At 35.6% G+C, this 21595-nt stretch overlaps 1 protein-coding gene across 1 annotated transcript in view; it reads right to left on the bottom strand.

Annotated features, from left to right (window-relative positions):
* Nucleotides 1-21595, bottom strand: part of b4galnt4b (beta-1,4-N-acetyl-galactosaminyl transferase 4b) — an 80305-nt gene that overhangs the window by 5938 nt on the left and 52772 nt on the right. Inside the window, exons 9-15 of the mRNA XM_042728189.1 lie at nt 20660-20727; nt 13172-13250; nt 7710-7776; nt 3349-3492; nt 2557-2666; nt 1448-1548; nt 1269-1342 (exon numbers count right to left, since the gene is read on the bottom strand). Of these exons, the coding sequence (XP_042584123.1) occupies nt 1269-1342; nt 1448-1548; nt 2557-2666; nt 3349-3492; nt 7710-7776; nt 13172-13250; nt 20660-20727 (643 nt within the window). The remainder of the gene's footprint in view (nt 1-1268; nt 1343-1447; nt 1549-2556; nt 2667-3348; nt 3493-7709; nt 7777-13171; nt 13251-20659; nt 20728-21595) is intronic.

Genomic DNA, 21595 nt, shown 5'->3' with positions numbered 1-21595 from the left:
TACATACATACATACATAACATATACACATATACATATGTATCAGTGTAGTAGAAGGTAGTTTTGCACCTTAAAGCTGGTTGCCACCAAAAATGAAGATAAGGTCCCACTTTATATTAATCGGCCTTAACTACTATGTACTTACATTTAAAGTGATTTGTTTTTAATTACATTTATAATTAATTACACCGTTGACCCATCCCTTACACCTTAACCCACCCTTAAACATACCACCAAATCTGTCCCTAACCGTACCCGTATCCCACCTCAATAGCAGAAGTACTGTTTTGCAATACAATATGAACACAAAAACTACATTGTACTTATTTTTATTTTTTATTATTTTTATTTTTTTTATGTAAGTAAAGCACATGGTAGTTAAGGCCACCTAATACAAAGTGGGACCAAAGATAACAATGACACAGTGGGTGCTTCTCAAACAGACGGATGCATTGTTGTGAAGCTGCATATCTACTGTAGACTGCCACTTCATGAAGCTCCATCAAAGGATGTCTCAGTTTGAAGGATCCTTACTAGGCATACTTTGTTTTGCGTCCTTCATTCTGCCTGTTTTGAAGGATTTGCACTAGGTGTCATTAGGTGTATCCTCTGCATCCTTTGCACAGATTCCAATTCACCAATTCACCATATATATATATATATATATATATATATATATATATATATATATATATATATATATATATAAATATTTATTTATTAAAAAAAATCTATATAAAATATTCTTTAAATTATAATTTTAATAGCGTTTTCATATCGTGACTGCAGGGGAGGAAACATTTATGATGTATCTATGTGCACTCACTAGACTCTAGATCTCTATCATTTAATACCTTGAAGCTTCAGAAGAACTGGTCTAGGAATGACACATCCTCACTAGGTTACACTTTATAAATGCTTTTTCACAGTTATTGTTACAAACTCTCTTTGCCTTCCTTCTTTCGTATCTTGAGTGGTTGTTCAAAAAAATGTGAAATGCAATATTGTGATCTTTGCATAAGTGACAATCAAACTGTATTTTACTAACAGTGTAACCTAAACCATGTAATGATTCTAATAAAGTTGGCGGCCAACTGTTTTATTTACTCCTTAAAGCCCATTTCTACTCACATTTGCAATCTGGTTTGTGTTAATTTTGAACCCTGGGAACACATATGTCGCTTGGCTCATTACAGATGGTGAGATTTTAAAGAGAGCAAACAGCTGCTGAATTCTTATCTGTTATTAAGATCCCAGCTGAACACAGACCATCAGGTTTGGGGAAGAAAACAGGCTGGTCATCCTCCTCCTCATCCATCTTCACGTACTTGTAGAAGCCAAATCTACATGACAATTCAAAAGAGTAACAGGGCCATGGTTATCTTTTAATTTATAGTACGTATTTAGTTATTGCTAAATTTCGTCTCATGATCATTTAGGATTCATACTTTTCTAAGTAGACAGGAGACTCTCGGTAGAAGCATTTGTTCTTTTTCTCCATATGAGTAAGTCTGGTGAAGTCATTGGGATGCACATAAGAAAGGTAGACCTGGTTGAGCACACATAAGAATAAGAGAAAATAGGTGAAGACAAATGGTACATTTATTTATTAGGCCAAAAGTGTATCAGATAAAACAATCAGAAGAATTAAAAACAGTGACTGTAATTGGACAGCATGAAATTTAACGTAGGCAGTACGCACCACCCTCTCTTCTCAGACTTGTGTTTAACAGTGATGACCAAAAGAGGGCAATGTTTGCTCTAAGCACAGAGATATCTTTTAAAAAGAGCAGGTCCACTTCATCAGTGGTTCTCAACCTTTTTCATGGGGGCCACTGTCCAAGACAACATTCACAACCCCATGTAGGCCAGGATATTTCTGGTACTTCGCTGCAATAACAAAGCTGTTTATTTTCAAACTTTTTTTTATTTACATAAACTAGGAGTGACAATATATTAAAATAAAATATACAAATAAAACAAATTAATAGAATGTTATTCAGGGCTGGACATAACTAGAAAATGATATTATATATTAATTTTAGAAATTCTAATGGCTTTTATGGAAATGGAAATCACACTGTTGACTTGTTTTTTCTAAAAAATCAGGAAACATATTCAAATAATTTGCTCAATTTTTGTTGATCATAATTATTTGTTAATCATAATTTTATCAGATGTGACAGCAAAAAAAAAAAAAAAAAATCTTTTAAATAAGTCTTCTTTTGAAATTTTGATTATTTTAAAAATAATGTAAAAATAACTGTTTTCATAAAAAATATTAATAATAAGAAATGTTCTTAAGTAATGCTAAAAAATTAGCTTTGCTATAACAGGAATAAATTACATTTGAAAATATATTTAAATAGAAAACATCATTTTAAATTGTAATACTATTTCACAATATGAAGTAATATATTAAATGCTCTAAAGTGACCACTACTGCAAAGCTTAAAGCTGCACTAGAGTGTGGTAAGTTATCGACTGCATATTTTAGAATAAATTAAAAAATCAGCAAACAAACAAAAACAGTGTGCTTAGCGAGACTGTTACTTACAAACTGCAGGCCTTGATAGCGTGCGATAGGGAAGTCCTTCACCACGTAGGTAGGAGAGTAGACACAAGATGGCAGAACATTCTCCAGCCTGGACTGATCTATCATGGGAACTAGGACAACAAATACATCATCATATGAGACAATTCCCACACTCTTCATAAGACAGCTGACATACAAATAACTGCTCAGCACAAACATTTTTTCATTCATCTAAATTAAAAATGTTAGATAAAATCAGTTTGCTGATTTCCATACAGATATTCAACGGCTTCCATTCATCACTACTAGCTTGTATCTCAGTCCTGACTGTCACATATTCAGTGGTGCTGCTCCTAACAAGCTGACATCCTATATCTACACCACCATATGGATCCACCAATGCGCTGCTGAGCTTCCACACAAGCAATTAAACATTGCAAACCACATATCCACACTGTCTATCCTGAGAGATGGATGTTTATTTTGTTTACCAACCACAGCTATACACACATTACACACAACAGTGCTAGAAAGAAAATATTTCAACACATATGGACAGTTTTGTTAGCTGATTTAAAACTTTTGAACATTATATGATTATATCACATATGGCATCATATATGATATATCACATTATGCCATTATATCACATTATATATCCATCATTGTATTAAACCAATAATAAGCATCAGTTGGGTCAGGTGAATACATGACTCACAACTGAGAGCAGCACAATGAGATCCAGCAATATCATAGACTGGACAGTGTTCATAAATGACCTTAATATCCATATACACTGTAGGTTATACTCACTCTTGTAGAAGGTGTCTCGTGGGTCTGGTTTGAGCATATCTGCAGTATGTATCTCTGTCCTATGCTTAACCCCCAGAGTGAGAGAGTGACTGGCCAGTGTCTGTGGGATGTGATGAACACTGTTCATCTTCAGACTGGATTCATCTGTCAGAGATAGAGAATAAGGACAGTGAGAGACAGCATGTGAATTTAAATCAGCTAACAGACTAACACTCAACAACCCCTGCTGTTTGCTATTATAGAGATGGTAGAATATTGGCTTTTCTATGGCTGACAAAGAAGTACAGTATTTATTAGGGCCCGAAAGTCTATGACCACTGTAGAAGCTACTATATTGCAAATTTTTTTTTTTTTAATCGCAGGTTTTATCTGCATAACTATTTATATTTTTTTTTTGTTGTTTTTTTTTAGAATTGTTATTTTTATGTATAATTATTTTTTATAATTATTTATATTTTATTAAATAAAATAAATGTACATGATTTTGAGAATTTTATGAACTTTAATGGCAACTGCACCCAAGATGCACAAGCTGTGTAAAACCTGATGTTTATATTCTCCTCATAAATATATTTATAAGTTATATTCTCGACTGCATATTTTAGTACATTTTTTAGACAGCATTCCATCAGCACACTACATCTTGAGCCAGAGCAGACACTCAATGAACATGTTTCTCTTCTATATTATCCACATCGCTGTGCCTCAAACCCCTGATGAAACTCTAAATCCAACCTCACTCTGGGAAACCTCTTTTCTGGTTGGATCAGCTCTTTTTTTTTTTTTTTTTTTTTTTTTTTTTAATACTTCCCCAAGGCTTAAAGAGATGCAACCAGACTCACACACACTGCCTACGCTTTAAGACAATCCCTTGGTGATTAGTCTATGGGCACTGAAGCATGCAGGTGTGTGTATGTGAGGGAGACTCTATTCATTATGGTTTATCTCCTGACGTTATGAGAGCTCAAAACACTGTCTGCTCAGCTAGCCGCTGATGAAAACACATTTTAATTAGTCCTATCGATCCACTGCAAATGTGTTACTAAGCAAGTGTAAGTTATACAGCATCAAAGTCAGTCACTGATGGCAGCAATGCAGAAAGCAAGCACACAACACACAGAGGGATGAAAAGAGAGAATATAAGGGTGTTGGATTTTACAGTAACATCCAAGATGAAGAAAACAGACAAAGAGATGGAGGAGAAATGTGCCATTAGAAGGCTGAAAGACAGCAGGCTTTGACTGATATCTCTGTTGACATTTTAGTAATGGACCATATGGCTTTATTTATGGTTACTGAATAGTCCATGCAAATTTGCTAAATTCCAAACAATTGTAACATAAAATGAAAAACAAGGACAAATTGGACAAAAAAGAAAACAAGATGTCCTTGCTCCAGCTCTGAGTTTTATCAAATAAAGTACTAACTTTGGATGTAATGGGATTTGAAAAAAAAAAAAAAAAAAAAAAAATTGGAACCCCCCCCCCAAAAAAAAATAAAAATCATGTTTGCATGTTTGCATCCCCTCTTCTTTTTATAACAGTCTGCAAACGTCTGGGGACTGAGGAGACAAGTTGCTCAAGTTTAGGAATAGGAATGTTGTCCCATTCTTGTCTAATACAGGCTTCTAGTTGCTCAACTGTCTTAGGTCTTCTTTGTCTCATCTTCCTCTTTATGATGCGCCAAATGTTTTCTATGGGTGAAAGATCTGGACTACAGGCTGGCCATTTCAGTACCCGGATCCTTCTTCTATGCAGCCATGATGTTGTAATTGATGCAGTATGTGGTCTGGCATTGTGATGTTGGAAAATGCAAGGTCTTCCCTGAAAGAGACGACGTCTGGGTGGGACAGAACAGTTTTCCACTTTGCCACAGTCCATTTTAAATGAGCCTTGGCCCAGAGAAAACGCCTGCGCTTCTGGATCATGTTTAGATATGGCTTCTTTTTTGACCTATAGAGTTTTAGCCAGCAACAGCGAATGGCACGGTGGACTGTGTTCACCGACAATGTTTTCCTGAGCCCATATTGTGATTTCCATTACAGTATGGTTTTTTGGCCTTGACCCTTACGCACAGAGATTGTTCCAGATTCTCTGAATCTTTAGATGATATTATGCACTGTAGATGATGATAACTTTAAACTCTTTGCAATTTTTCTCAGAGAAACTCCTTTCTGATATTGCTCCACTATTTTTCGCCGCAGCATTGGAGGAATTGGTGATCCTCTGCCCATCTTGACTTCTGAGAGACACTGCCACTCTGAGAGGCTATTTTTATACCCAATCATGTTGCCAATTGACCTAATAAGTTGCAAATTGGTCCTCCAGCTGTTCCTTATGTGTACATTGAACTTTTCCGGAGTCTTATTGCTACCTGTCCCAACTTTTTTCGAATGTGTAGCTCTCATGAAATCCAAAATGAGCCAATATTTGTCATGACATTTCAAAATGTCTCACATTCAACATCTATGTTATCTATATTCTATTGTGAATAAAATATAAGTTTATGAGATTTGTAAATTATTCCATTCATTTTTTACTCACAATTTGTACAGTGTCCCAACTTTTTTGGAATCGGGTTTGTAGTTTGAAACAACAACAACAAAAAAGTTTTTTTGCATAATTGTTTGGATTTTTTATGAACAATATTAAATCACTGTAATTAGAAAAAAAATCAATAATTTATATATATATATATATATATATATATATATATATATATATATATTGCTTAACTGTTTAATGTAATACAATCAATAACCACTGTAATGATAATAATAAAAAAAAATCAATAAACTTCACTGTAACAATGTACTATCACCAAATCACACAAAGGGATAATTATCAAATGTCAAAATATTGTTTTTTTGTCTTTTGGAAGATGCATTCAAATCCATTTGAATGAGCATGACACCTCGGCATGTGACCAACTAGAACATGAGAAAAATCTGCAAATCTTTTTTGCCCTTTGTGAAAAACTCTCAATAGCACAGATGCCTGTTGAAATGTATGGAATTCAGCAGCAAAATTTCACCTTACTGCACCTTAAGGGTATAATTTTTGGCATTTGTTTTTAGAATGTACAGTTTCAAAAATAGCTTCATTAACTTCAGCAGTCAGAAAAATATTTTATTTTACTGTATCATTATTTGCTTATTTATTTTTACTTTGGTTTTCATGAATTAACAACACACTTTTTATGTTTCTTTGTCAAATGTATTTTTTAAATATATTTTTTTCAATTAAAATTTTGCACTGTTTTAGTTGTACAGAATGCAAATACTCAGGATATACATGTAAAATATTCAATGTAAAATATTTTTGCCAATAAAGAACACTAAAATAGTTTAAAAGTGCAAATACAGACCCTTTAAATACAACACTGAAAATAACCATGATTAACAAAGAAATCATAATAAACAAAAATATAAATCTGAATTAATAGAAACTATAATTACTCAAAAGAAATTATGATTACACAATACAATGACTACAAAATACAAATTGGAAGGGAGACAGGTGCCAGTGACAGAGATAACTGACAGCTCGCAATACACTGTATCTGTTGTTAACAGAGCAGAAAGACAGTCAAAGCCAAACCACCCAGGAGCTCTCGCTCCATCTGCATCTCCCTGATGACGTGTCGAGAGGGAGAGAGAGAGTGTGTGTGCCTTACATGCAGTGCGGTCTTCCTTGAGGGAGTGGTCTGCGTGATTAATGATAAGGACACTGGAGTTGGCTTCGTACTCTCCGGTGAGCTGCGTGGGATGGCGATGGAAGCTAATGCACATCCCCCTCTCCCTCAGCTTATTAAGTACAGTGAGGATTTAATCGAAAAATTGCTTTCTTTCTGTCTCAAATAATTATGTAAACGAAGCAAAGGAGGGCCATGGGGATTGTCTTTCCCTCTTTTTTCACTGTCCCTCTTTCACTTTGTGTCTCTACTTCCTCTTAAAAGCATGTGTAAATTAAAGTCAGTTCCCTTGATGAATGGCAGTAATTTGAAGGGGAACGTATGAACATGTGTAATGCTTGATAAGACGATATGCAAAGGAACACAAAGTATATGCTGACTGTCAGGAGGCTCAGGGGCAAGTGTTTTCTAGTGATTACCTACTTGCCTTTGCCTACATTCAAAAATAAGTACAATGACACTTTTCACGCAAACAGCAGAAACTGTAATGTTCAGAGGCTGTGAATGTTAACTGCAATATTCAGATATGATTGGAACAGGCAGAGTTTGCAAATGGTACTCTTGAGAGTTTACTTCCATTTTCTCTTTTATCTTCCCTGAAATGCGTGAATGTATTTTTTTGCATGAAAAAAAGGAAAAAAAAATCTCAAAAAGGAAAGAGTAGTTACCTGTGTACAACGAGATATAAGCTGAGTCAATGACATCATACTTCAGCCCAGGAAGGAAAGGTCTCCACTGCAACAGAAGGGAAAGTAAAATTTAAATAAAATTAGTGAATACAATTAATTATAAAACTAATGATTCACTAAAAAACTGTCATGTTTATGTTCAAGAGTACTCTTCCTGTTCTTTTCATTACGTTGCTCATGTTTTCTAGTTTCCTTTGTTTGTTTATTGTTTTCTTCATTTGCTAGGTTTCTAAGTATGTTGTTTTTTGTTTATATAGTTATCAGTTCAGTTTACCTGTGTCTTGTTTAGTTGCTTGTTTATTCCTATGTGTACAGATATATATATACACATACATGATCCTCAACCACATTTGTAGCAATAACCTACAATATATTGTATGGGTCAAAATGATCTATTTTCCTTTGTGCCAAAAATCATTAGGATATTAAGTAAAGATCCATCCAGATGTTCCATGAAGATATTTTGTACATTTCCTACTGTAAATATATCAAAACTTAATTCCTGATTAGTAATATGCATTGCTAAGGACTTCATCTGGACAACTTTAAAGGCTTTCAGAATTTCTTAATATTTTTTTATTTTATTTTTGCACCCTCAGATTCCAGATTTTCAAGTTCTATCTCGGCCAAATATTGTCAGATTGTCAGATGATGTATAAATCTCAATTTCAAAAAATTATCAAAAATTGGTTTTGTGGTCTGTATATACATACAATCAAACCAAAAAATATTCAAACACCATATATAATTTTTTTATATTTTTATGTTAGTTGGTGTAGGACACTATAGTTCATTTATGTAACTGAAGATAGCAAAATAAAGTAATAGTGGGTGTATTATACCTTAGTTTTTTTATTTAAGTGGGGTTAGAGTAATTGTGACATATTATTATTTTGTATATTTTATATAACCATGTTTTGCTTAAGTGTGTTTTTCTTTAATCGTTAATACGATCATTTTACGCCATATACTTAACAAAATTAAGCATTATTTGGTAATTGGATGACCAAAATTGGTATTATCTAATTGTGCACTTTAATTTAACAGCTGACGGCTATTCAACCAAAGGTTTGATGTTGTACAGTCGCAATAAAGCATGCCAGATTGTGGTAGTTTATTGCATTCAGACAGCAAGGTCTGAAATAGTGCCATACAATTTGTGTTCAGCACAGATTTTTTGCCATATTTGCAGCGTTATCTACTGCATAATTCCTTTAGTAAATCAGGGGCTTAAACAATGTAAAAGCGCATGCACATAAATGGCACTATCAGCTGCCACAATTCATTCTTAGTGAATCGCCCTCCACCCTCCCCTGTCTTTTTCTGCTTTTGCCCTCACAATGCACGTGGATGGCATTGGCTCTCGAAATAAATGGGATATACAGACACGTAGCAATTCTTATAAAGAGGCTCTACAATTACAACATCACTTCTCGGCCACTCTCACGCAAGAGGTCATTTAGCAGTTGCATAACAATAACTCTTATCGAACTGATCTTCACACACACACTTCCAATCTCTCATTCACACACCAATGCCACACTACACAACGGCTTTCAGCAGTTCAGACTGTACAGCTGAACAAAGATTGAAAGAGGAATGGAAAGGGGAAGAGAACAAAGAAAAAGAAAAAAAAGAGAAATTAATTAGAATTTAGAGCAGTTTGATGTCGACATTGCTTATAGTTTGACAGTTTCAGGCCCAGAAAATGGTACGTAACACAGCAGCAGTGTCTCTCAAACTCACTGTCACTGCATACTAATTAGTCACGAGCACACACGCAAAAGATGAGCATTTAAAAGATTATTTGACTCAATTATGAATTCGCTGATTTATTTGACCTTCAGTGAATCTTGACAAAGACTCAATCTTGTTGCATGTCAGAATCAAACATCTAACAAACATACCATTACTTACAACACATTGATGAGGACTAGTTTAGACACTTACAACATAAACATCTCACACACCTGAATCAGTTTTCTTCAGTGCTTAGTATTCACCCTGTTGTTCTGCACAGCTTGTGTTTCTCAAGGTCAGATCTGCCTTTCGGGAATCGATGGAGTGCAGTTACAGCACAATGTCAGATCTGAGGAGCCACAGATGTCTGTTTGCCCCCAGTGACATAATACACACACAAATATGCCCATGCAAACAACCATGCATGGTCACACACACCTAAGCAGTATTACACACTGATCAAGGACCAGCTATGCTGCTAACACTGTTCTTTGTCATTGCATGTATGACAAAAAATAATCATTAGATTCTTGTACTGATGAGAAAATAGGAGATAAAACAACCTGCCAAGACACATGATCCTTTTAAGAGGCAATGATTTCTACAAAACCTAATCTGTTTCTGCACAAATAACTATACGCAGTCAATGGCAAACAAACTGCAATTCCTAGAAAACAATGTGCAGCTTGCATGATGCGGCATATATTGCATCAGCTACAGATTTATTTCTCTTTTGTCTTGACGATGAATAAAACTGAGCCCATTCACTGTTGACTGGCAGCACCGTCCATAATAACTCCTACTGCAAATGTCATATTGGATAGTTTCTGGTCAGACTACATCAGACAGGCTTTATTAGATCTCTTTGTCCTTACAAAGCCTGGGGATTCTGTTAAAATGCTAATCAGGCTCAGAATAACTCTGGCGTTGGGTGCAACCATGAAAAGTTTAAGCACATGCGCACATCACAGAGCTTAGCCTACCTTTTCTGATTAAATATGTGTTATCTGTGAAATTGGGAAAAAGGGAGAATCCTAAAGAAGCAGTGAGCCTGATAACATTGAACATCTAAAGCATATCCAGTGAACTCCACAGACTAGCCCGCTGCAGTTTGGTTAATAAATGAATTCCTGTGTTTGCCACAGATAATTAGCTGTTTTGCTTTTTGGTGTCTGGTCCCTGTTGACTCTCTAGCTGAGAATACCTCCAAGTTCAATGAATTTATTCATTGGGCTCCTCTCATGTCTTTGAACTGCCTCTTCTCCAGGACTCTGCAGTGAACATTAAATAAGGAGTGAAGCACAGCTGCGCCATCTTGGGCCTTCTCAGCCTCCAGGCAATGAAAGTTCTGTGCAGTGCGCATTTAAAAAAAAATAAAAAAATCTTTATAAGTGGTACAAAAAAAAAGTTGTGCAGGAGGGATCACTTTTCACATTAGCGTTGCATGTAGATAACAGCTTTAATACTCTGTTAAAGATAAAAATGTCCAGTCTCTAAGACTTGCAAGGAAAGCCGTGTAACAATTCAGCTGACATACTCTGAGCAGAAGTGAAAAATCTATAGAAAATTACACTAAATCCTTTTTTTCCAATTAACAGCTTCACTAGCAGTACCCTTTGCTGATTGTCCAGTCAAATGTGTGAAATAAAAGGGTCAAACTAATTGAATTTAATTCACTTTTCTGTACTGTTACTCAGCTGTCTAGTTTGTTATTTTCTTTGACTGACTTTAGTTGAAGTTTTACATTCAGATTAATAATTCATCAAAAGATTCCATCACAAAGAAATGAAGAGATCTAGAGACTACGATTTAAGTTTACAAATGAGGAAATAATATTCTGAAAAGCATCATACAGTAAGAAGCAGAGATGAGAAAGCTTTATTAACTTGAAACATTTATGAATTCACTGTTGTTCTTTAGTCATAATTGCTATGTTAGATTATGCAATGTAAGATTTATTAATTCAGCAGATGCTTTTATCCAAACTGATTTACAAATGAGGAATACTACAAAAAAATGCACTGCATCACTGGGATACAGAATTAAAAGTTTGCTGTTATACAAAGGTCCAGAATTGACCTGAAAATTACGAGCCAGTAGAGAAATAAAGGGGAGAACCTATGACCCTTTGAAACAACAGAAAGAGAATAGCACAGTTAAGTAAATGCATTAAGAGCTGTGTCATCCCTTTTTTGACGGTAGACTCAGGACTCAGCTGTTCTGACGGAGTTGGTAATATGTGCTCTGCCAGGTTTGCTGAAGACCACCACTGCTGCTTTTTGGATCATCTGCAGTTGTTTGATTGCGCATACAGCAGGGCTGGATAAAAGAGCACTGCAGTAGTCTAGTCTAGGGATGACTAAAGCCTATATGAGGAGTGGTACTGCATGCGTAGGTAAGAAAGGTCTGATTTTACTGGAAAATCCATGTTACTGAATGATACAGTCGGTCCCAGAGATGTTGTCTGAATTCAAAAGAGGAGAGAGCCAAGCACGGAGCCCTGAGGTACCCCATGCTTAGCTGATCTATTTTCCTGCTCTTTTGTTATTTATATTTAATATAAGCTAAATTTAGCTTAGAATAAGCATGTCTACAAAGAAAATGGAGTGGAATAATAAAGAGGAAAAATAAATTAAAAAAGGTTAAATAACTTGTTTCATTTCATATAAATATACATTGATATGCAGCGAGAGAGACACAAAGGGTGCAACAGTATCTAAAGGGCTTAGATGAAAAGATAAACAATGTATTAATTTTATTATTATTTGTAATTGTATTGATTTTATTTTAAAAACTATGTTTCCATTTAGGAGATTCTATTCATACTCAAGTATGACTACTGAATTTTGCTCTAAAGGAGAAAGAACACGAAATTATCTAATCTATTTTGAATCTATATGTTTTCTATTCCATTATCAGCTCTCTCTCGCTCTCTGTCTCACTGCCTCTCTTTGTTTGTCTTCTACTTTCAATCTTCTCCTAGATAATAAAATTACTGAAATGTGCTGGTTAAACTCTGCATCCTTTGGGTGCACTCCGGACATAATCAGTATATCAAAGAGCTTAAGGCTGTTATACTACTCAAGGATATTGTAATGGTCAGAGACGCAGTATCTATGAATGTTTTAATGAGTAATGAGTTTCAAAAGTAGTGGGCTGGTAGATGTTTGTTTGCTGTGGATATAGCCATTATATTTTTACTAAATTTGACATGTTTTGTACTGCTGCGATATTCTGACCTGGCCATTACTGAGAATGTGTTTTGTAGATTTAAGTGAAGCGGGCCATGGAAAATGTTTCCCTCATTAATTTGCCACATTGCATCTTTCCACTTATTCAGCTTTATATAATGCAATAACTGAAAGAGTGGTGGAGAAAATAGTAAAAGGCTATAGAAGCATAAGTGTTGCAGACCACTTAAACATAGAGTTCATTCATGACGCATCCCATACTTCAGTCTGTTTACTTAAAAATAAATGGACAGTGATTAAAAAAGCTCTGCCTGGTAGGCAGTCTAATGGAAAGGATACTGAAAGGTAGAAAAATGTCCTGACTAAAACAATATCAGGAAAAAGGTTTTACATACAATTTCTACACACTAAGACTTAATGTTTTATTGACACTTTCAATGAAGTTTCATTGGTAACACTTCAACATATGGTAAATTACCAGAATTTTCCAAACTCTGGCTCTGTACTCACCCCCACCTCCACATGGTCTGAACCTCTGTCATCTTGCTTGTGCAAAACCTCAAAGTAGTATCGCCGCGAGGACATGAGACTGCAGAGAAAGGGAGAGGGGGGGAAAGGAGGAGATTTAAAGTGAAAGAAAGAGAGTGCAGGGGACACTCTCATAGAGCTATAGCGGGACAAACCAGATGAGGAAAGGAAAAACAGTGGCAGATGCGAAGATGAAAAATGCACATTGCACCACAGGGCACTGGAAGAAGTGTACATTGTTAGTGACAGAATCCCTAAGGTGCTTCTCATCTACTCAAAGAAGCACTATGATCTTGTTCAACTACTAGAAAAACAGAGATTAGTAGTTTAGTTAAAGGGGCAGTCGTGGCCTAATGGTTAGAGAGTTAGACTTGTAACTTGTAAATTAGGGGATCAGAAACATGGTCATACAGAATAATGCATTAATATGTGCTATATAAGGACTAATAAACAGCCAATATGGTAGTAATATCCTCTCAATAAGCAACTGGTTAATAGTGAGTAATATTCCCTAATCTAAACTGTTACTGAAATCACATTACAGTATACTTTAGTTAACCTTAATTGCTTGTCAATACATTTGGCAGTACACTTTATTTGTATTTTAATACAATATAATAAGTATATAATACACATTTTAAGAATAGAATTTTATGAAAGTACATATAAAGATGTATTTATGTCCTACCTAAGTGGGTCAGAAAAGCAATTGCATCTATCTGCATTTAATCTAAATAAAACCTATAATACATTTTCATTTAATCAATCAACATGCAAAGTGTCTGAAAATATTACATTCATTTCACACTAAAATAAAGAGCAAATGATGAGCATTCTGGGGTGACCTCCAATAGTTGAATAGTTGATCATCCTAATAATACAAAGCAATGGTGACAGTATCAAATGAAGCAATAAGGACAGAAAGGCTGTGCCATGTGCTTGTTATAAACAATGTGCTTGTTAAAAGCATTTTAGAAAAAGTCACCCAATGTCAAAAAAAATTCAAAGAAACACCTTTCTAAACTGAAATGATACTGCAGATTATTTTTCCCAAGTATTCTTTTCTCTCTCTCTCTCTCTCTCTCTCTCCAACTGAATAAAATGGCAAAGTTATGCCACTTTGTACAAAAAAAAAAAAAAAAAGGAATTTCTAATGTCAGCTTCCAGGAGATTTTTTTAGAGTTGATAATTGGATGAAAACACTTGTGTAAACTATCTTTATGTATAAACAGACCACAGGATTTGAATTTCTTTTAGCAAGATGATTTCATCTTAGAAAAGACAGAAGTCACAGGCAGACACGTGAATAGCAGCTTGTATTATGACACATGATTATTCTTCAGATGTTCTTCTGGAGTTGCTTTGATTAAATCAGCCAAGTACAATTCATATTGCAATGCAGCTCACTGTGACAGCATGCCAACTGCCTTTGAGAAAAAGATGTGTTTACTTCTTACAGTCACAATGAAAACAAAATCGAAAATTCTATTATTGTTATTATTCAACATCATTATTATTTTAAATGAAGGTGCCCTTGTTAATATACAAAAACATCCCCTCACCCTCACAACAATGTCTCTTTTAGTATCTGATGAGCTATGTGATACAGGACAAAAATCCCTCCTCTCCAGCAACCTGTCACTTACATGAGATTGCAGCAATAGAAAACAACAAAAATCCAACAATCCAATCAATTCCCACAATCAAGTCCTGCCCTACATTTTTTTTTTCTCGTCCAAGAAGTCAATTCACTAGGATGTCCATCACAATGCCACTTGCCATGTATACACTACACGATTTTTAAAGTCATCGGATCGCTGTCCCTTTCACACTGCAAACCGTTTTGGGTATCATGGAGTTGATTACACAGTACACAACTTAACAGCGACTGTGTGTCACACATTATACTATTTCAGTAGGAAAGAATCCCCAACATCTTTCCTCCTATGACTCCTTTTATGTACACATACACACCAAATCAACTGAGCATAAGCAATTAGCATTGCAAGCATTTGTGTGTGTTTGTTTGTTGTCCTTCTGTAAGGAATGCAGTTTGATTTTCATGTCTACTGAGAGTTTAAGTCAATAAAGGTTTTAAGACTACAAAAGAAAGGAGTGGCCAGTAGATCAGGGCTAGAGTGAGACAGGCTTGAGGGGGTACAGAATGGAGTTTTAATTGGCTGACTAATTGCCTGGCTCCATCTGAAAGTGTTCTGCTCAATAATTGAATAGGACTGAGTGATGAGAGAGAGTAAGAGTGTATTCAGGCAACGCCCACATGAACACACTCTCAACAGACTGCTGTAGCAACACAGTAAGCTTGTTTGAGATGTCAAACAACTCACAAGGGCAGACTTCTACATAAGCAAAATCTACACGAGCAAAAGTAGATTCTGCATTTGTATTCTTTGTTCCAATGTAGTAGATGCTTTGAAATATTGCTTTTACATTAAGATAAATGGCATATTGGAACAACTGCTATTTAATTGTACCAAAATCTGTCTTTTCCATCTATTTAAAAGTGAAAAAATAATTGACTTAGAGTTTGATCATAGTGTTCAGAAAAAAATGGCATTACTCTAGCATTTTGAAAATATATCAGAACAGTCACATTTTTTTTTTTTCTAAGCAAATGGAGTGTTCCAATGTAATGTCACCAAAGTGGAAAGTTTGTCTGAAGACCTTGCCTTCTGTCTTGAGGTGCTCATTTCTGATAATAGTGTTTATAAGAAAGGGAATACTGATGTCCATCATTCATAAATGTTACATTTAACCTCCACAAATGGTTCCTGCAAATTAGCCATGTGCAAATTTATACGTCAACAGCAGTTAAAAAGCATTAATTTCAAACAACTCACTCATGCGCCACAATGCATTTCTCTCTGTAGCCTTGATTTATTTATTTAACTTTTTTTTTCTTCTTTTTTGATGACTGCACCCACTATCCTGACTTCATTTACGGATGCTTCAGACATTTGCATAAACCCAGTGTAACATGAAAGTAAGCGTTGGCACAAAAAATGTAATTAAAAACAAACCTCAGAAGGGAGATTGCTAACCGTTTTAAAATGCAAATTCCCTCTTGAGTAAAGTTTGTTTCTTGTTTGTTCATTTGGGCAAGTAAGTGAGTAATTTATGCACAGATTAGTGGATAAACAGACAGAACAATCAATGACTTCATCAGAACAAGAGCTGCCTTAACTGAATACAGAAAGACAGAACATAATAATATAATCCACTGAATTTGACAGTATTAAATTTAGGATTGAGTTTTGGGATTACACTGTACTTTGTATTCAATTGTAAAAAAAACTAAATTATTATTCAAGGACCAGTACATTTACAGTAAATTATATGTTAGTTGTATTATTTATGTACGTTATTTATACCACTTTTAAACTTGCAATTTGGATAAATATTCAAAAAAGTGCTAATGTAAATGTATTAGTATTAAAATTCAATCTGATGGATGTCCTTTTATAAATTTAGTGAACTGTAACTGTTTTCAACATCCCCTAACACACTTGTGACAGATACTTCTAGAATGTCAAGAGAAGTTGACCTCTGCTGGCCCTGCAGAACTGGCATATTCCCATAAATGTCACATGCAATATCTGAGACTCCTGGAGTTACTCTGCCCTTTCTTTCCTTCAGCCGTGGAGGGCAAACCAGATATACTCCATTCTATTACGTAAGTGATAAAAAGACTATACAGTACACACTCTATATGCACAAGAGTAAGACACAGAGTCTCATTTGCTAACTATGATCATAATAAATGCATTGCCAGTAGCCATATCACCCTGCAGCCTAAGACTGGTTGCCCACTGAAGCTAAGCAGGGTTGAGAATGGTCAGTACCTGGATGGGAGACCTCCTGGGAAAACTATTTTATTTAATGTTTTATTTGTTAGGGACAGATACAAATAAATTATTAAATAAATAAATAAATAAATAAAACATAGATGAAAATGAAACAACAGTCATCCCATGCATGTACCATAGTGCTTGTAGCCTAAGCTAACTTGCAACACTTGTCCCTAGGAAGGCATTTATAAATTACAATTACAATAAACAAGCAGTACACAGATGTATAATATAAGTAGACTAAACATGACTCCAGGTTTGTTGATGTATCAACCAATTTTTCATGGCTTTCTTAAAATGATCATAATTTACAACAGATTTTAAATAGTCAGGCAATGTTTTCCAAAATTTTACACCTTTCACTGAGAGAACAGAAAATTAAGTTTTACAATATATAATTTTACAGTTTCCACTAGAAGCCGCTCTGGATCTACTGCTTCCCTGCAATCTCTCGAAAAATGTACATAAGGGCATAGGAGCAAGACCATTTAAACATTTAAACACAAACTTCACATAGTCAAAAAAGACAATGTGAGCAAAGCTTAAACTCTTGTATTTACTTAAGATCTGACAATGATGGTATCTTATTTGCTTTCCATCTCAAATTTTCAAAGCTCTATTGTAAAGACATTTAACCTGATTAATTATGGATTGATTTGTCTGAGACAAAATAGCTAATCCATATACCTTATGTGATAATATCTTTGAATTTAAAAACAAAAAAGCATGATCATATGTTAAACAATTTCTTATTATTCTAAAGCTAGTAAGATTTGCTTTAATTGTTTTTAACTTTTTAACATGACTTTTAAAATTTAATTTTTCTTCTGATACTTGTTCTATAATCTCAACTTTAATTCTAATGTTTAATGATTCTGTTACCGGTAATTTTCTTATTGAAAAACATATGGACTTTGTCTTTTTAGTATTTAAAGTTAAAAAGGAGGTATCAAGCCAAGCTGACACTTTCTCTACATTTTTTGTTAACTTTCCAAACAGTTCCTGCCAGATACGTAGACAACCGTGTCATCAGTATACATTTGAAGACTCACATCAGGATACACTTCTGGAAGATCATTAATATATATGCTATAAAGAATCTGACCCAAAATTGTTCCCTGAAGAATTCCTGTATTAATATTATGAGAAACTGACTTAAAATTATTAATGACAACACTTTGTTCACAATTTTTTAAATATGAATCAAACCATAACAGAGATCGTTTTGATATATTATACTTTGTTATTTTTAAAACCAAATTATAAAGGGTGTAAAAGATTATTAGTCTCTAAATGATGCAAAAATTGTTCTGATACAACCTTCTCCAGCGCTTTAGAAAGAACCGGGAGAAGACTAATTGGTCTATAGTTGATTATATCATCTGAATTCCCAGATTTGAAAATAGGCTTTACCAATGCTTTTTTCAAACTATCAGGGAACTGCCCAGTCCTAATAGAAAATTTGATAAGATGGGTAAGGGGCCTAACTAAAACACTTTGATTTTTTTTTTTTTTTTTTTAAAAGGCAGTGTCAAGATTATATATATCTTTAGAATATGTAGTATATAATTCATTAATAATTCTCATAATTACAGATTAATCCACTTCCTGAATTTCAAATAATTTAATATTATCCTCTATATTCTAAGTTGCTGCTGGAAGAGGTGTTAGTTAGGGGTGGGGACACTATACTGACAAAAAGCACTGTCTTTCGAATAAGACATTAAACAGAAGTCCTGACTTTCTGTGGTTATTTAAAATCCAGGGATGTCCTTTGAAAAAGAGTAGGGGTGCATCCTGGCCAAATTCGCCCATTGGCCTATTACCATCATGGCCTCCTAAAATCCCCATATCTGCTGATTGGCTTCATCACTCTGTCTCCTCTCCACCAATAAGCTAGTGTGTGGTTGGCGTTCTGGTGCACTATGGCTGCCATCGCATCATCCAGGTGGATGCTGCACACTGGTGGTGTTTGAGGAGATTCCCCCCTTCTATGTAAAGCGCTTTGAGTGCCCAGAAAAGTGCTATATACATGTAAATCTCAGGAATTTTTATTATTATTATTATAGCATGATAATACAGTCTTATTTCAGAATAATAATAAAAACTGGGATAGGTTCCGCATAAAAATGCAGTCAATAATGAGTAGGCTAGTCCTCTATATAAGGGGTTTTCATTTTGGTCCTCAAATTGTGGTACACTCAAAAATCTTGATGAATGTCATCTTGGGCGAGAGCACATCTACACAGAAAAAGAGAGAAAATGCAATCACAAAATAGATTAAGGAGAGTTTGTGTTAAAAGCCTTTATATGGAAATTGTTTAGGCATGTATTATAACTTTTACCACTATGTATCATGGATTATGCTAATTACTACTAATCATTCGTGGTTATCATAATTTATAAACACTACCATGCATAGAACTAGGAAAATTCAAAAAGTCAAAAATGCATTAGTGTATTATTTTGACCTGCAACTGTGGGAATTCCAGACGATCCTGTCAGACGTTTGCCCTGTTTATGCTCTAAAATCCAGCAACGGCCTACTCTGCTCTGTCTGTGTCACCAAACTAACAAGCTCTAATCGACAAAATGAAAGCAAACAGAGAACTGAGGTAGGTAGACAGAAAGTTGTCTAACTTAGGTTGCACAGAAGTCAGAAAGTTTATATCCTGACATCCTCAACTAGAAAACCAGAGGATATCAAAGACACTCTTGTGGCAGTTTGAACCTGTGCCAGGCCATTGTCAAAGCTCAGTGAAAAGAGGAGGCACTTCTCTGCGTTTCCCTCTGGAGTGCCAATAAGCATGCTGATTTTTTATTGGCACTAAAATATTCTGGAACATGTACATGCTCGCTTTTAGACTGACACTGCTGATGAATAATTCAATGCCACACACCACTCACACTGAAGCACCAATCAGCAGTGGTTGGAGAAGACCGACAAGGGCGATTAAAACGGACGACATGACACTTCACTCTGACAAACTACTATTTAATGTGTCCCTTGTGATTCACAATCACACTGTCAGTACAGACACCATTTGGGCAGCATGCTTGTTATAGTAACTCCCCCTGACGTTTGTTCATTTAACAGTGAAGTTGAGCATGTGCAGTCTTTGATGTCTTATAACAACCTTACATTGATTACGGGCTTAAAGCATGCGGTTTACACAGCTGGATTTAATGAGCGGGTAATGAATGGCTGAATATATCTTGTATGTTTTTACACATTCACAAAGTTTGATGGCATTGAAACTCACATTACAAATCACATTAGATATGGGATGGATTTGCATGTTCAGACCTGCTGCTGAACCTCAAAAGAAGGGAAAAACAAAGAAAAAAAAAACGTGAATTGTTCATTTAAAAAAGAAATGACAAGACAATGTGTTACTTACCATAACTGCGTGATTGGCACATCTGGTTTCACTCATTGCTGCTCATCCAGAGCACAGCATACTTAACATATTTACTGTATAACTGTATAAAGCAATGAGCTGGCAAGTACCTTTCCATGCTGACAATACACTGTATCATATTCTCCCAATATGCATTTAATTATGATGGTAAATCCAGGAAACATATGCTGTATGACACTCACCGCACAGGTTTGGAAGTTTGTGATCTGAACTTGCTGAACTCTCCTGGAGCTGTCCACTCTGAGCCATGCTACATGACAACAGACAACAGAGACTGTAACTCATCTCTAGCCACACACACAGGACACACAATATTCAGGGTTGTGCTATTCAGAATTGAACTTAGAATGCATTTTGAATTCCAATCAAATTCCTGAATTTGAAGTCAAATAACAGTTTTTCTCAGTCACTTTGGTGCATTTCTCAAATCAGAAATGAAATTCTCAAAACTACTTGTACAACCTCCACATCATCTAGTCATTTGTACACATCATAAAACCAGTTCCCCTTCAGGAACTCGAGCTGCATCGAAACGTTTCGGGAATGCCTCCAGCGTGACCATACTCTAAATCACGTGTAATCAGTCCAATGGAAGGGCGAGACGTCACAGGTGGGGTGACGTAATGACCAGGAAGCTTAAAAGCACGTGCAGTGGAACCGGCATCAGCTTCTAGGAATGAAGCAAGCGCTGGCAGGGATGCTGAAAGTATGGCCCTGAAACGCAGCACAAGGGGGAGCGAAGCCTTGTGCAGTCGGCTCTTGGGGGGCTGATTGTGCTTTTCCTGCTGTTAAGAACTCCGCTCTCACCGGGCACGCTCCGAGGGGTGTGTCCGTGACTGTGAACTTGCGATCCCGGTCCCACTGCTGCTGAGGCAGGCGGCGACTGAGATTGCGGGGAATGCACATGATTTGGCGGACGGGTTTGAGACGGCTCTTCCTATCTCCACCCGCGTTACCTAGATCTAGAGCTCGTTCTCAAGGCTTGGAAGCCCGCGCTGTGGTTTCTTCCCCCTCTGAGTGAGAGCTCGCTGTTGCAGCCATCTTTCTCTGAGGAGATTGATGTTGTTTGTGTGACTGAGCGGCTTCTGCTGCAGACCGTCATTCTCACTGGATAGTCT

Source organism: Cyprinus carpio, chromosome B7, assembly GCF_018340385.1.
Source record: "Cyprinus carpio isolate SPL01 chromosome B7, ASM1834038v1, whole genome shotgun sequence".
Lineage (NCBI taxonomy): Eukaryota > Metazoa > Chordata > Actinopteri > Cypriniformes > Cyprinidae > Cyprinus > Cyprinus carpio.
This window is presented reverse-complemented; position numbering and strand designations above follow the sequence as displayed.